Source organism: Mobula birostris, chromosome 20, assembly GCF_030028105.1.
Source record: "Mobula birostris isolate sMobBir1 chromosome 20, sMobBir1.hap1, whole genome shotgun sequence".
Classification (NCBI taxonomy): domain Eukaryota; kingdom Metazoa; phylum Chordata; class Chondrichthyes; order Myliobatiformes; family Myliobatidae; genus Mobula; species Mobula birostris.
The window spans coordinates 903,333-920,853 of NC_092389.1; the positions used below are offsets into that span (position 1 = coordinate 903,333).

General features: G+C 44.7%; 1 protein-coding gene across 3 annotated transcripts in view; it reads right to left on the reverse strand.

Annotated features, from left to right (window-relative positions):
* slc37a4a (solute carrier family 37 member 4a) overlaps positions 1–17,521 on the reverse strand; it is a 65,989-nt gene that overhangs the window by 22,237 nt on the left and 26,231 nt on the right. For all 3 annotated transcript variants that reach the window (XM_072283831.1, XM_072283830.1, XM_072283829.1), the window contains exons 4-5: positions 16,845–17,003; positions 4,323–4,408 (exon numbers count right to left, since the gene is read on the reverse strand). In XM_072283831.1, coding sequence (XP_072139932.1) covers positions 4,323–4,408; positions 16,845–17,003 — 245 coding nt within the window. The remainder of the gene's footprint in view (positions 1–4,322; positions 4,409–16,844; positions 17,004–17,521) is intronic.

Below are 17,521 nucleotides of genomic sequence, written 5' to 3' on the forward strand. Positions count from 1 at the left end.
ACCTTGATATCCAAAGTTCAAAGTAAATTTATCAAAGCACATATACAGTACTGTGCAAAAGTCTTAAGCACATATATATAGCTAGGGTGCCTGAGACTTTTGCACAGTACTGTATATTATGTCTTTCCAGTTACCTTATAACACTTAATACTACTGAGCTAATACAAAGCTAAGTACTCTTATTTAACTAGGTGTAGCTATGGGCACCCGTATGGGTCCTAGCTATGCCTGCCTTTTTGTTGGGTTTGTGGAACAATCTATGTTCCGTGCCTATTCTGGTATCTGTCCCCCACTTTTCCTTCGCTACATCGACGACTGCATTGGCGCTGCTTCCTGCACGCATGCAGAACTCGTTGACTTTATTAACTTTGCTTCCAACCTTCACCCTGCCCTCAAGTTTACCTGGTCCATTTCTGACACCTCCCTCCCCTTTCTAGATCTTTCTGTCTCTGTCTCTGGAGACAGCTTATCCACTGATGTCTACTATAAGCCTACTGACTCTCACAGCTATCTGGACTATTCCTCTTCTCACCCTGTCTCTTGCAAAAACGCCATCCCCTTCTCGCAATTCCTCCGTCTCCGCCGCATCTGCTCTCAGGATGAGGCTTTTCATTCTAGGACGAGGGAGATGTCTTCCTTTTTTAAAGAAAGGGGCTTCCCTTCCTCCACTATCAACTCTGCTCTTAAACACATCTCCCCCATTTCATGTACATCTGCTGTCACTCCATCCTCCCGCCACCCCACTAGGAATAGGGTTCCCCTGGTCCTCACCTACCACCCCACCAGCCTCCGGGTCCAACATATAATTCTCCGTAACTTCCGCCACCTCCAATGGGATCCCACCACTAAGCACATCTTTCCCTCCACCCCTCTCTCTGCATTCCGCAGGGATCGCTCCCTATGCAACTCCCTTGTCCATTCGCTCCCCCCCATCCCTCCCCACTGATCTCCCTCCTGGCACTTATCCGTGTAAGTGGAACAAGTGCTACACATGCCCTTACACTTCCTCCCTCACCACCATTCAGGGCCCCAAACAGTCCTTCCAGGTGAGGCAACACTTCACCTGTGAGTCGACTGGGGTGATATACTGCGTCCGGTGCTCCCGATGTGGCCTTTTATATATTGGCGAGACCTGACACAGACTGGGAGACTGCTTTGCTGAACATCTACGCTCTGTCCGCCAGAGAAAGCAGGATCTCCCAGTGGCCACACATTTTAATTCCACATCCCATTCCCATTCTGACATGTCTATCCACGGCCTCCTCTACTGTAAAGATGAAGCCACACTCAGGTTGGAGGAACAACACCTTATATTCCGTCCGGGTAGCCTCCAACCTGATGGCATGAACATCGACTTCTCTAACTTCCGCTAAGGCCCCACCTCCCCCTCGTACCCCATCTATTACTTATTTTTATGCACACATTCTTTCTCTCACTCTCCTTTTTCTCCCTCTGTCCCTCTGAATATACCTCTTGCCCATCCTCTGGGTTCCCCCCCCCCCATCTTTCTTCCCGGACCTCCTGTCCCATGATCCTCTCGTATCTCCTTTTGCCTATCACCTGTCCAGCTCTTGGCTCTATCCCCCCCCCTCCTGTCTTCTCCTATCATTTTGGATCTCCGTCTCCCCCTCCAACTTTCAAATCCCTTACTCACTCTTCCTTCAGTTAGTCCTGATGAAGGGTCTCGGCCTGAAACGTCGACTGTACCTCTTCCTACAGGTGCTGCCTGGCCTGCTGCATTCACCAGCAACTTTGATGTGTGTTATTCTTATTTATGTTTCCCAATTACCTTCCTATTTTAATCAATATACAGTACTGTGCAAAATTCTTAGGCACCCTAGCTATATATACAGTATGCGCCTGACTTTTGCATAGTACTGTGTGTCACCAGATACCACCGAGATTCATTTTTTGTAGGCATTCACAGTAAGTACAAATAAACACAAGAGAGTCAATGAAAAACCACACACAAGACTGAAAAACAACCAATGTTCAAAAGGCAAACAGCAAAAACAAAATGAAAACAAAAATAAACAAAATAATAATAATAAATAAATAAGCAATAAATATTCAGAACATGAAATGAAGAGTCCTTGAAAGTCAGTCCATAGGTTATGGCAACAGTTCAGTGTTGGGTTGAGTGAAGACATCCCCTCTGGTTCAAGGGCTTGCATCTTCGGAAACAGCTCTATTTCTATCTTTGATATCTCTTTTTTTTTCCTTTTCAAGGTGCTTTTGAAGACTCTGACCTGGAGTTACACTCTTGACTTTGATTCTTTTTTGGAATGGGACCCGCTCTCAGGGACTCATGACCAGTCGCTTTTTGATATCCCAAGGACGTGGCCTGGAAGACTAGGACGCCTTCAGGGTGCTGGATTTTCGTGACACTGGAGACGGGCTGATTCTTGGCCGGTGCCCCTGACTGAGGCGTTGCAGGAGAACATGGCACATCGGGAGCAGCGGGTTAGTTGCCGTGGGCTGTGCGCCCAGAGAGCTGCGCCTTTGTGGGGCCGACTCGCCGGGCGCAGAGCTCAGAAAAAGTGATGCAACAGGCTTTTAACATCGTAAATCAGCGAGTTGTTTGTTATGTCTTCCTTCTTGCTGTGAAACAGGGACACCTCTTTTTCCCTTATTACGGAGAGAGAGAGAGAGAGCCTGCTGTATGTAGAATTACCAGGTGGACGAGTAGTCTTTGGGGTATTGCAAGTCTGTGTCTACCAGGCTATGATGCAGCCAGTCAATATACTCTCCAACACACATGTATAGAAGTTTGTCAAAGTTTTACATGTCAAGCCAAGAATAAAAATAATCCAAGAATAGAATACAAAGTAAAATTTCATCATAGAAACTGCAATAAAGAATTGCAGAATTTCATACAAGACAGGTGAACACTACTGGGCTGTTATACAATTGATAACACAGTTTCAATTTCTCTGTACTAGGTCCATCATGTTCCTCCTCAGCAATGGATCAAATTTTGGAAGATAGGATTTGGATATAACTCCTTCTCAACTGGCACAAACACGACAGGCTGACTTGGTCTCTTCTACTCTATAGTTTCCGTGAATCTTAATTACGAAGGGCTATGGGGAGAAGGCAGGAGATTGGGGTTGAGGGGGAAATGGATCAGCCATGACAGAATAGTAGAGCAGAAAAAATGGCCAAATGGCCCAATTCTGCTCCCATATCTTATGGAATTTGTGATAAGTTGGTGTCTTCTTGTACCCACTCATTGTCGAAGTTTTGTGCTACCAACATTTCCAATTTGCTGCTCCCCAAGGCAGTTGTTCCATGCCACACCCTCCAGGCATCTGTGTTAAATTATCCTGTACCTTCACTATCTAGGCCATGTGCCCACCATCCAGGCCATACTCTCTTCTCACTGCTACCATCGGGAAGGAGTTACAGGAGCCTAATTCTCACACCACCATGTTCAGGAACAGTTATTACCCCTCAACCATCAGACTCCTGAAACAAGTGTGGATAACTTCATTCACCTCAACTCTGAACTGATTCCACAACGTACAGGTGCATTCTACAACTTGCATTCTCAGTATTATTTATTGATTTCTTTTTATTAGCATGATATGTCTTTGTTTGCATATTGATTGTTTGTTGGTCTTTATTTATAAATTTTTCATAAATATTATTGTATTTCTTTATTTCCCTGTAAATGTCTGCAAGAAAATAAAACTCAAGGTAGTTTATGGTGACATATATGTACTTTAAAAATAAATTTACTTTGACTTTGAATAGTCATGTGTGGGTGAGACTGAAAGAATTGCAGAGAAATTACTGGGATATGTCTCCAACATCCAGCACCATCCAAGGAAGATCGAATTAATGAATGAATGAGGTATGACTGATAGCTCTGGGCCTGTACTCGCTGGACTTTAGAAGAATGAGGGAGGATCTCACTGAAACCTATCAAATATTGAAAGGTCTAGACAGAGTGGACATGGAGAGGATGTTCCCTATAGTGGGGGAGTCTAGAACCAGAGGGCACAGCCTCTGAATAGGATGTTCATTTAAAACAGAGATTTGGAGAAATTTCTTTAGCCAGAGGGCAGTGAATCTGTGGAATTCATTGCCACAGACAGCTGTGGAGGCTAAGTCACTGGGTGTATTTAACGCAGAGGTTGACAGGTTCTTGATTAGTCAGGGCATCAAATGTTACAGGGAGAAGACAGGAGAATGGGGTTGAGAGGGATAATAAATCAGCTATGATGGAATGGCTGAGCAGACTCGATGGGTTGAATGGCCTAATTACCACCCCCCAGTGTAAACCCACAACACATTGGTCATACTCCATCGATACATACCCGAGCAACTGCCCTGTCAGACAGGTATCCAGCAGCTATGCTCCCCAGCAGTCCGCCGACCTCCAGTGCACTCATGAACGAGCTCCCTGCAAGATCAAAACAAAAATAAAAGAATGGCAGTGGGTTGCCTAAAAATCATGAATGTCAGTGTTTACGGGACAGCATGGCAGTATAGTGGTTAGTGTTACATATTACAGCACCAGTGATCAGCAAATGAGGTTGAATTCCTCACCGTCTGTAAGCAGTTTGAACATTCTGGTGATGACCATGTGGGTTTAGAAAGACGTACAGTATAAGTTAGGGTTAATGAGTTGTGGGCCCGCCATGTTGGTGCCAGAAGCATGGCAACACTTGCGGACTGTTCCCAGCACTTCCTCAGCCTGTGTTGGTCATTGACACAAACAACACATTTCACCGGATGTTTCAATGTACAAGCGACAAATAAAGCTAATCTTTATCTTTAATCCTCAGTTTAGTCAGAATAAACTGACTGAATCTGAAGGGAGAAGAGGAGAACTACAAATGGCACAAGACTTGGAAAGAGGGTGAAATTCTCCAGTTCTAGCCATTGACTTCCCTGGCTCTTTGTTCTCATCTCTAGGTCTACCTATTTATTTTTCAAATGTGTGCAAGTCCAATATTTATTGCCCATCCTTTATAGCCCATGGGTAAGGTTTAGAATCAGAATCATGTTTTTATCAGTGACAGATGTTGTGAAATTGTTGTTTTGCAGCAGTACAATACATAAAAGTACAGATTACAGCAAGAAAAAAAAAATCGATGTGTAAAAGAGACCATAACAGTGAGGGAGTGTTCATGGACTCATTGTCTATTCAGAAATCTGCTGGCAGGGGGAAGAAGCTGTTCCTGAATCGTTGAGTGTGTACCTCTTCCTTGATGGTAGTAATGAGAAGAGGGCTTGTTCTGGGTGATGGGGGTCATACACGATGGATGCCGTCTTCTTAAGGCAATGCCTTTTGAAGACTTCCTAGCCGCTGGGTAGGCTAGTGCCTAATAATGGAGCTGGCTGAACTTAAAACCCTCTGCAGCCTTTCCTGATTCTTGCTCAAGACTAATTCGTTATAGGGAAGAGTGAGTTACCTTCTAGGACTGTTGGGATTCCTTCTGGGTGAAGACATTCCTACAGTGTTTTTGGGTGATCCAGGATTTTGGACCAGAAACAGTAAAGGAACAAGCATACATTTCCAAGTCAGGGTGGTGGTGACTTTGAGGGGAAGCTACAGATGATGATCCCATGTGATTGCTGCTCTTGCTGAGTGAGTTCACAGGGTTAGGAAATGCTCTTACAGTTGCCTCATGAGAGAAAACAAATTGTAGAAATAATTAGTAATACTGTATTAGGACTTTATCCCCTGGAACACAGGAGAATGAGGGAAGGTGTACAAAATGATGAGGGGTATAGAAAGGGTGGGCTTTTTAACCTCAGGTTGGGTGAGATGAGAACTAGAGGTCATAGCTTTAGGGTGAAAGGTGAAATATTTAAGGGGAATCTGAAGAAGAACTTCTTCATTCGGAGGGTGAATATTTAAGGGGAATCTAAAGAAGAACTTCTTCATTCGGAGGGTGGTGCAAGTGTGGAAGGAGCTGCCAGCAGATCTGAAAGATATGGGTTCAATTATAAGATTTAAGAGAACTTTGGCTAGGTACATGGATAACAGATAAGAGAAGTACGGAGGACTATGGTACGGGTGTAGGTAGATGAAACTAGGCAGAAAACTAGGCTGGCATGGACTAGATGGGCTGAAAGGCTTGTTTTTGTGCTGTAGTGCTCTATGACTATCAATAGTAGGAAACATATTAGAACATCATTAAGGAACATGACACTTAGGGAAATAAATTTAGGATAAGCAGATTCAATAGAATTAATGAGAGGAAAATTTTGTTTGACAAATGTGGATGTTCGTACAGTTTGCAGTTCTAACTAGCTGGGTGAATAAGGTCAAAGTAGTTGACGTTTGGACTTCCAGAATGCTTCTGATAAGGCGTCTCACAATAAAATTAGAGTAAATGGCTTTGTAGACAATGGATTAAGGATTAGCTAGGGGACAAAAACACCAATACAGGATCTTTTTCAATTTTGAACAGGGAGAAGAGCTGGTGCCTCTAATTGCTTGCAATCTATGCTGACGATTTGACGAATGAAATCAAGTATAATATACCTAGATCTGCTGTGATACAATCACGAATGGTATTGTGGGCTGTGAGGAAGTGGCAGAGGGATACAAGCAGTTTGGCTGAGGACATAGAATACCAAAAATGAAAAATAGTTTTGAAAAAAGAAAGAAAAATGCAGAATATGGAGACACAAAAGAGTGCAAATGCTGAAATATGGAGCAACAAATAAACAGCTGGAGGAACTCAATGGGTCAGGCAGTGTCAATGGAGGGCAACAAACAGTTGACATTTCAGGTTGAGATACTGCATCTGGACTGGAAAGAAAGAGGGGAGATAGTCAATATAAAAAGGTAGGGGGAAGGGGTGTTGCAAGAACTGGGAGATGAATCTATTTTAACTGGCAGATGAATCTATTTTAAATGATGAGAGATGATCAAGTACTGGTCTGGTGCTTATAGGGATCTTGGAGTTCTTGTACAAGAATACCTGGAAATTAATTTGGAAGTAGAGCAAGGAATTAGAAAGACAGATGGTATGTTGGTTTACATGAGGATTGAATAGACGAGTAAAAACACTTTGCTCTAATTACTAAAGTCCATGGTGAAGTCATATTTAGAACTGCAAATTGATCTGACCTAGCTAAAGAATTTGTAATGAGAGAGATCCCAGCACCAGATTGATTCCTGGCATGTCAGATTTGTAACATGAGAATAAATTAATCATGTTGGGCCTATACTCTCTAGAATTTAAAAGCAAGAGATGATCTCTCTAAAGCAAGTCAAGTGAAGTCAAGTCAAGTCACTTTCTATTGTCATTTCGACCGTAACTGCTGGTACAGTACACAGTAAAAACGAGACAACGTTTTTCAGGACCATGGTGCTACATGAACGATACAAAAACTACACTGAACTACATAAAACAACACAAAACTACACTAGAGTACAGACCTACCCAGGACTGCATAAAGTGCACAAAACAGTGCAGGCATTACAATAAATAATAAACAAGAGAATATACACAGTAGAGGGCAGTAGGTTGGTGTCAGTCCAGGCTCTGGGTATTGAGGAGTCTGATGGCTTGGGGGAAGAAACTGTTACATACTCTGGTCGTGAGAGCCCGAATACTTTGGTACCTTTTGCCAGATGGCAGGAGGGAGAAGAGTTTGTGTGAGGGGTGCGTGGGGTCCTTCACAATACTGTTAGCTTTGCGGGTGCAGCGTGTGGTGTAAATGTCTGTGATGGTGGGAAGAGAGACTCTGATGATCTTCTCAGCTGACCTCACTATCCGCTGCAGGGTCTTGCGATCCGAGACGGTGCAATTCCCGAACCAGGCAGTGATGCAGCTGCTCAGGATGCTCTCGATACAACCCCTGTAGAATGTGGTGAGGATGGGGGGTGGGAGATGATAGGGTTTGATAGGATTTGATAGGGTGAATGCAGGGATAATGTTTCCACTGGATAGGGTCTAGAACTCAGATCATAGTCTCAAAACAGAATCAGATTTAATAGCACCGGCAACACACATCAAAGTTGCTGGTAAACGCAGCAGGCCAGGCAGCATCTATTGGAAGAGTTTCAGTCAACGTTTCAGGCCGAGACCCTTCATCAGGACTTGTTGTTACGTTAATAGCACTGGCATATCTTATGAAATTTGTTAACTTTAGGGAAGCAGTACAATGATCAATAAATATAAAGGAAAAAAAACTAAGTTATATTAAGTATATACATGTCTATTAAGTAGTTAAGTTAACATAAATAGTGCAAAATTAAAGTCAAAGCTAATGTAAAGGCAAAAGAAAGGGCATACAACAAAGTAAAAATTAGTGGGAAGACTGAGGATCGGGAATCTTTTAAAACCCTAGAGGAAACAACTAAAAGAATCATTAGGAAGGAAAAGATGAAATATGAAAGCAAGCTAGCAAACAATATCAAAGTGGATAGTAAGAGCTTTTTCAAGTATGTTAAAAATAGTAAAAAAAAATGAGAGTGGCTATAGGACTGTAGGAAAATGAGGCCGGAGAAATAATAACGGGGGACAAGGAGATGGCAGATGAAGAAAATGAATATTTTGCATCAGTCTTCACTGTGGAAGACACTAGCAGTGTGCCAGGTGTTATAGGGTGTGAAGGAAGAGAAGTGGGTGCAGTTACTATTACAAGGGAGAAGGTGCTCAAAAAGCTGAAAGACCTAAAGGTACATAAGTCACCCGGACCAGATGAACTGCACCCTAGGGTTCTGAAAGAAGTAGCAATATAGATTGTGGGGACATTAGAAATGATCTTTCAAAAATCATTGGACTCTGGCATGGTGCCAGAGGACTGGAAAATTGCAAATGTCATTCCACTCTTTAAGAAAAGAGAAAAGCAGCAGAAAGGAAATTATAGACCAGTTAGCCTGACCTCAGTGATTGGGAAGATGTTGAAGTCAATTGTTCAGGATGAGGTGATGGACTACCTGGTGACACAGAACAAGATAGGACAAAGTCAGCATTGTTTACTTAAGGGAAAATCTTGCCTAATGAACCTGTTGGAATTCTTTGAGGAGATTACAGGTAGGATAGATAAAGGGGATGCAGTGGATGTTGTATATTTGGTCTTTCAGAAGGCCTTTGACAAGGTGCCACACATGAAGCTGGTTACCAAGTTAAGAGCCCATGGTATTACAGGAAAGTTACTAACATGGTTAGAGCATTGGCTGAATAGTAGGAGGCAGTGAGTGGGAATAAAAATATCCTTGTTGACCAGTGGTGTTCCGCAGTGGTCGGTGTTGGGACCACTTCTTTTTATGCTGTATATAAATGATTTAGATGATGGAATAGATGGCTTTGTTGCCAAGTTTGCAGATGATATGAAGATTAGTGGAGGGGTAAGTAGTGTTGAGGAAACAGGTAGGATGCAGAAGGACATAGACAGATTAGGAGAATGGGCAAGAAAGTGGCAAATGAAATACAATGCTGGAAAATGCATGGTCATGCTCTTTGGTAGTAGAAATAAATGTGTGGACTATTTTCTAAGTGGGGAGAAAATCCAAAAATCTGAGATGCAAAGGGACTTTGTGGAGTCCTTGTGCAGAACACCCTAAAAGTTAACTTGCAGGTTGAGTTGGCGGTGAGGAATGCAAATGCCATGTTCACATTCATTTCAAGAGGTCTAGAATACAAGAGCAAGGATGTGATGCTGAGGTTTTATAAGGCACTGGTGAGGCCTCACCTTGAGTATGTGCAACACACATAAAAGTTGCTGGTGAATGCAGCAGGCCAGGCAGCATCTCTAGGAAGAGTTGCAGTCGACGTTTCAGGCTGCCTGGCCTGCTGCGTTCACCAGCAACTTTTATGTGTGTTGCTTGAATTTCCAGCATCTGCAGAATTCCTGTTCCTTGAGTATGTGAACAGTTTTGGTCTCATCTAAGAAAAGATGTGCTGGCATTGGAGAGGGTCCAGAGGAGGTTCACAAGGACAATTCCAGGAATGAAAGGGTTATCACACGATGAACATTTTTTGGCTCTAGGTCCATACTCACTGGAAATTTAGAAGGATGGGGGGGGTGGGGGGATCTCATTGAAACCTTTCGAAAGTTGAAAGGCCTAGACAGGGTAGATGTGGACAGGATGTTTCCCATGGTGGGGGAGTCTAGGACAAGAGGGCACAACCTCAGGATAGAGGGGCGATCTTTCAAAACAGATGTGGAGAAATTTCTTTAGCCAGAGGGTGGTGAATTTGTGGAATTTGTTGCCACATGCAACTGTGGAGGCCAGGTCATTGGGTGTATTTAAGGCAGAGCTTGGTAGGTTCTTGATTGGACATGGCATCAAAGGTTACAGGTAGAAGACCTGGGAATGGGGCTGAGGAAGGGAAAAAAAAAGGGTCAGCCATGATTGAATGGTGGAGCAGACTCGATGGGCCAAATGGCCTAATTCTGCTCCTATGTCTTATGGTCTAAAGTAACTGAAATAAAAAAGTAGTGAGGTAGCGTTCATGGGTTCAATGTCCATTTAGGAATCGGATGGCAGCGGGGAAAAAGCTGTTCCTGAATCGCTGAGTGTGTGCCTTCAGGCTTCTGTATCTCCTACCTGATGGTAACAATGTGAAGAGGGCATGTCCTGGGTGGTGGGGGTCCTAAACGATGGACGCTGCCTTCCTAAGGCACCGCTCCTTGAAGGTCTTGGATAATACAGAGGCTAGTATCCATGATGGAGCTGGCTAATTTTACAAGTTTCTGCAGATTACTTCAATCTTGGGCAGTAGCCACCCCCCGCTCCCATAACAGACAGTGATATAGCCAGTCAGAATGGTCTCCATGGTACATTTGTAGAAGTTTTTGAGTGTTTCAGGTGACAAACAAAATCTCCTCAAACTCCTAATGAAGTATAGCCGCTGTCTTGCCTTCTTTATGACTACATCGATATGCTGGGACCAGGTTAGATCCTCAGAGATCTTGACACCCAGGAACTTGAAGCTGCTCACTCTCTCCACTTCTAATCCCTCTATGAGGATTGGTTTGTGCTCCCTCGTCTTGCCCTTCCTGAAGACCACAATCAGCTCCTTGGTTTTGCTGACATTGGGTGCAAGGTTGTTGCTGCGACACCATTTAACTGACTGCTATATCCTGCTCCTGTACACCCTTTTGTCACCATCTGAAATTCTGCCAACAATGACCAAGAGTGATCAAGATCCAGAATGCCTACCGTGCTATTCCACACCCTCACTTCGGGAAGTCTAATCACCTGGCTGTACTTCTACTCCCTGAGTATAGACAGAGACTGAAGACTGTAACACCACAGTGAGGACCAAGAAGGTATGGACGAGGGAAGCACAGGAGCGCCTACAGGACTGCTTTGAATCGGTGGACTGGACTGTATTCAGGGATTCATCTTTGAATCTGGATGAGTATGCTGCAGTTGTTACCGAATTCATTAAAACCTGTGTGGATGAGTGTGTGCCTACAAAGACTTACTGTACATTCCCAAACCAAAAACCATGGATGAACCAGGAGGTACGTCATCTGCTGAAGGCTAGTTCTGTGGCATTCAAGTCTGGCAACCCAGACCTGTACCAGAAAACCAGGTATGACTTGTGGAGGGCTATATCAAGAGACAATTTTGAATGAGGTTGGAGGCGACATCGGATGCATGGCAACTCTGGCAGGGTTTGCAAGGCATTACTTCCTACAAAGTGAAACCTAACATCATGAATGGCAGTGATGCTTCACTACCAGACAAGCTCAATGACTTTTATGCTCGCTTTGAAAGGGAGAATATAACTACAGCTGTGAAGATCCCTGCAGCACTCGGTGACCCTGTGATCCCTGTCTCAGAAGTCGATGTCAGGCTGTCCTTAAAGAGAGTGAACCCTCGCAAGGCAATAGGCCCAGTAGGGCTTAGAAACCTGTGCCAACCAACTGGCGGGGGTATTCAAAGACATTTTCAATCTCTCACTGCTACAGTTGGAAGTTCCCACCTGTTTCAAAAGGGCAACAATTAAACCAGTGCCCAAGAAGAACAATGTGAGCTGCCTTAATGACTATTACCCAGTAGCACTCAGACCTACAGTGATGAAATGCTTTGGGAGATTGGTCATGACTAGAATGAACTCCTGCCTCAGCAAGGACCTGGACCCACTGCAATTTGCCTATCGCCACAATAGGTCTACAGCAGGCACAATCTCGATGGCTCTCCACACGGCCTTGGATCACCAGGACAATACAAATACCTACGTCAGGATGCTGTTTACTGACTACACCTCTGAGTTTAACACAATCATTCCTATAGTCCTGATTGAAATCTCCAGAACCTGGGCCTCTGCAACAGAATCCTCGACTTCCTAATCGGAAGACCACAGTTTGTGCGGATCAGAAATAACATCTCCACCTCACTGATAATCAACACTGGCACACCTCAAGGATGTGAGCTTAGCCCACTGCTCTATGCTCTCTGCACCCATGACTGTGTGGCTAGGCACAACTCAAATGCCATCTATAAATTTTCTGACGATACAACCATTGTTGGTAGAATCTCAGGTGGTGATGAGAGGGCGTACAGGAGGGAGATATGCCAACTAGTGGAGTAGTGCCACAGCAACAACCTGACACTCAACATCAGTAAGACAAAAAGAGCTGATTGTGGACTTCAGGAAGGATAAGACGAAGGAACACATACCAATCCTCATAGAGGGATCAGAAGTGGAGAGACTGAGCAGCTTCAAGTTCCTGGGTGTCAAGATCTCTGAGGATCTAACCTGGTCCCAACATATCGATGTAGTTATAAAGAAGGCAAGACAGTGGCTATACTTTATTAGGAGTTTGAAGAGATTTGGCATGTCAACAAATATACTCAAAAACTTCTATAGTTGTACCGTGGAGAGCATTCTGACAGGCTGTATCACTGTCTGGTACGGAGGGGCTACTGCACAGGACTGAAAGAAGCTGCAGAAGGTTGTAAATCTAGTCAGCTCCATCTTGGGTACTAGCCTACAAAGTACCCAGGATATCTTCAAGGAGCAGTGTCTCAGAAAGGCAGCATGCATTACTAAGGACCTCCAGTACCCAGGGCATGCCCTTTTCTCACAGTTACCATCAGGTAGGAGGTACAGAAGCCTGAAGACACACACTCAGTGATTCAGGAACAGCTTCTTCCCCTCTGCCATCCGATTCCTAAATGGACATTGAACCCATGGACACTATCTCACTTTTTAAAAACATATATTTCTGTTTTTGCACATTAAAAAAAAATCTATTCAATATATGTATACTGTATTTGATTTACATATTTATTATTTTTTCTCTGCTAGATTATGTATTGCATTGAACTGCTGCTGCTAAGTTAACAAATTTCACGTCACATGCCGGTGATAATAAACCTGATTCTGAAGACTAATTCCTTCCTCCACGTGAACCGCCAGCCCATTTCACACTCTCACCACCCTCTGAGTGAAGATGTTCCCCCTCAGCGTCCCCTTAAATATTTTACCTTTCACCCTTAACCTATGACCTTTCATTCTGGTCTCACCCAACTGCAGTGGTGAAAGTGCAGTTCCAGAGCACTTCCCTAATCCGAGACACTCTACAATGGATGTGAAAGATCCAAGTCAAAGTCCACTTTATTGTCACCTGTACATCTACATGTATGCACAAGTCCACGTGTGCACAGGTGCAGTGAAAAACCGACTTGCAGCAGCATCAAATTCACAACATCAATTAAACATAAACTGTATTCAAATTTTATAAGAAAGAACACAATTAAGACAAAAACAACAGTCCATTTCAGTGCAAAGTGATCAAAGTGCCCAGTGTTGCTAGACTGCAGAGATTAGGGTTTTGGCGGTTGATTCAAGAACCGAATGGTTGAAGGGAAGTAGTTGTTACTGAACCTGGTGGTGTGGGACTTCAGGCTTCTGTAGCTCCTGACCAATGGTTGCTGTGAAAAGATGGCATGGCCTGGATAGTGGGGATCTTTGATAACAGATGCTTCCTTCTTTAGGCAGTGTCTTTTGTAGATACTACTGTACGGGGTCTTTCTTTTGTTACATTTAAAATGGCGACTTTGTTATGTTAATCTGGGGAATGCGGCTTTGTTGTGCTTTAACGCTGAAGAGAGTTTGCGCTAACAGTTGTTTTACTTTAAAATGAGATAACAGGGTTCTATTAGCCAATGGGTGGTTATGTATCGTTTTGTTTTTGGATACCATGCTGTATGATATGACTGTGGACTGGGTTTTGGCGGGGAGTCGGAGGAGAGACGAGGAAGACCGCGGACGTGTGGAGAGGCTCCGGTTGATCACTCAGGGTGGTCCCGAGCCGTGAGTCGACGAAATTCGGGTGGTCGTCTGAAGTCGAATTGAGCTCCAACGTAGCGCGCAAAGAACTTGGACTTTGATAAGTGTTGGCGCTTTTTTTTTCTGTATCAAATGTATATTAATGTCATAGAATTAGTAATATCTATAAAGTGTATTTGTTAAAAGGTGATCTCCCTCTCCGTTATGTTCCTTACCATCACCCCCATCCGCCGTGCCTGTACAGCTGAGGGCCTCTGCAATTCAAGTCTCACTAGCACTTAGGGGTAGAGAAGACCTATGGATTAGTCAAGGACCGGTTTTACTGGCCCCAGAAGAGGGGGGAGGTGGAAGAATACTGTAAGACCAGTAGCCGTTGCATCAGGAGGAAGACCTTGCCTGCGCAGGCGGCTCCGTTATCCCACTTGCAGAGTGTGGGACCCATGGACCTGGTGTGTATGGATTTCCTGTCTATTGAGCCGGACACCAGCAATACCGCGAATGTCTTGGTCCTCACGGATCACTACACTAGATATGCGCAGGCTTTTCCTACTAAGGACCAGAAAGCGACTACAGTGGTGAAGGTGTTATGGGAGAAGTACTTTGTTCATTATGGCCTTCCCCGGCGGATCCACAGTGATCAGGGACAGGACTTCGAGAGCAGACTTATCCATGAATTATTGGATATGCTTGGGGTTGAAAAGTCCAGAACCACCCCCTATCACCCGCAGGGTGATCCTCAACCCGAGAGGTTTAACCGGACCCTGCTGGACATGCTCGGCACGTTGGAGATTGGATAGGAGAGTAAGTGGAGTCGGCACATTGCCCATTTGGTTCATTGCTACAATTGTACTCGCAATGATGCTACGGGGTACTCGCCCTACTATCTGATGTTCGGACGGGAAGCGAGGTTGCCCATTGATCTGTGTTTTGGGACTGAAGCGGGGGAAATACCTTCGAAGCCGTGTCTGAAGTACGTGTCCGATATGAGGAGAGAGTTGAAAAGGGCGTACGAGTTGGCTGAGGCGGCAGCCACCAAGCAGAACCAGCGGAATAAAAGGAGGAATGATCAGAAGGTAAAGTTCGTCCAGCTATTGCCGGGAGACCGAGTCCTTATCCGGAATTTAGGACTACAGGGTAAGCACAAGTTGGCGGACCGTTGGGCAGCCACCCCCTATGTGGTGGAGAGTCAGATGCCGAATCTCCCGGTTTACCGGGTGAGACCTGAGGGCGGGCAGGGTCCTGTCAAGGTACTCCATCGGAACCACCTGTTGCCTCTGGGTCGAGAGGTGAAGATGGACCCAGAGCCTGAATGGGAGTTTACTCCCAGTACGAGGACTCTGCGAGGGCGCGGGGCGCGGGAAGAGCCCGCTGCGAAGAAAACGGGGCCGGTCCCCACCTCGAGAAGGGATACGTCATCGGAAGATGATGATTCGGACGTGTGGTACCTGTTTCCGTTGGCTGATTCCCTGGTGCCGGGAGAAAAGACTCCTGGCCCTTCCATCACTAAGTCAGGGGAACCGAGGGAGGGTGTTGCAGAGCCGTCTGTGTTACAGCCGGAATTGGGGGAGGAAAGGGTGGAGGCAGAACCCGAGCCAGAGGGCTCACAGGAGCAGAGGGATCCCGGTGAAGGGGAAGGTCCGACAGATAGGCCCGAGGGGTCAACTGGGGTATCTGAACAGGGAGAGTCAGCAGAGGAAGTACAGAGGCCACAGAGGAGTAGGCATCCCCCGGAAAGACTAACTTATATAGCGCTGGGAGAGCAGGGTGTGATCTCTACTGCCCTGCAAAGTTATGTCACTGCTTTATGCACCTGGGTTGGGTTTTGTGTTTTACAAGGAGCACTGGTGAACTCTGTTAACGTCATGAGGGCATGACTTTTTGAGGTGGGGGAAAGAGTGTACGGGGTCTTTCTTTTGTTACATTTAAAATGGCGACTTTGTTATGTTAATCTGGGGAATGCGGCTTTGTTGTGCTTTAACGCTGAAGAGAGTTTGCGCTAACAGTTGTTTTACTTTAAAATGAGATAACAGGGTTCTATTAGCCAATGGGTGGTTATGTATCGTTTTGTTTTCGGATACCATGCTGTATGATATGACTGTGGACTGAGTTTTGGCGGGGAGTCGGAGGAGAGACGAGGAAGACCGTGGACGTGCGGAGAGGCTCCAGTCAATCACTCAGGGTGGTCCCGAGCCGTGAGTCGACGGAATTCGAGTGGTCGTCTGACGTCGGATTGAGCTCCAACGTAGCGCGCAAAGAACTTGGACTTTGATAAGTGTTGGCGCTTTTTTTTTCATTACTTTCCTCTCTGTATCGAATGTATATTAATGTCATAGAATTAGTAATATCTATAAAGTGTATTTGTTAAAATTTACTGGGTGTGCTGGCTGATGATTGATGTTTGTGATTGATTCGGGCGACGACTGACCCTGAGGGGAGTGTTGAGGCGGGTGCTGGGCTGGATTTCCCCTAGACATACACGAGCCAATATAACTGAACGTTACACTACCAATGGTGGGAAGGGATGTGCCCATGTTAAATTATGTGCACGTCATGCTAATATTAGCACAGGAAAGAAAAATTGTTTTCCCAGAATTTACATTTTACATAATGCCTGCTTACCTATCAGTGCAGTTTGTCCCTTCTCTTGAATGAGGAAGAGCTGCCCCCAGTCAGTGCAACAGGTCTTCACTCCAAACACCACCAAGTACCCAATATTCAGGACCCACAGATATGGGGTCAACAACAGTTCTTTCAAAGTGCTCTCATCACCAGTGGGTCCTGTGTACAGATAATGATTATTGAAGAGGGAAAGTTAATTTGATGCCATGGCACTGAGCAATGCAAGCTTGGTTATGCTTTGAATGCACTATAGTCCACAATATCTGCTTTAACATAGATATTTTCATGTACTTAGGTTTTTTTGCCCTCTTTCCATGTGTTAACGCTTCTCATGCTAAAATACTACCAGGATCCTTCTGGAAAAAGAACTTTTCGAAGTCCGTTTTTATCAAATCCAAATAAAACCAAAAGAGACATTTTACAAAATTATACTCCACGGTAACAGGCCCTTCGGCCCTACTCGTCCATGCTGACCAAGCACCTAGATGAGCTAGACCCATTTGTCTGTGCTTGGCCCACATCCCTCTAAATCTTTCCTACCCATCAACCTATCCAAATGTTTTTCAAATGTTGTAATTGTACCATCTCTTGTACCTTCTCTGGTTGCTCGTTCAATATACCCACCACTCACTGTGTGAAAACCTTGCCCCTTGAGTCCCCTCTCATCTTAACCCTAT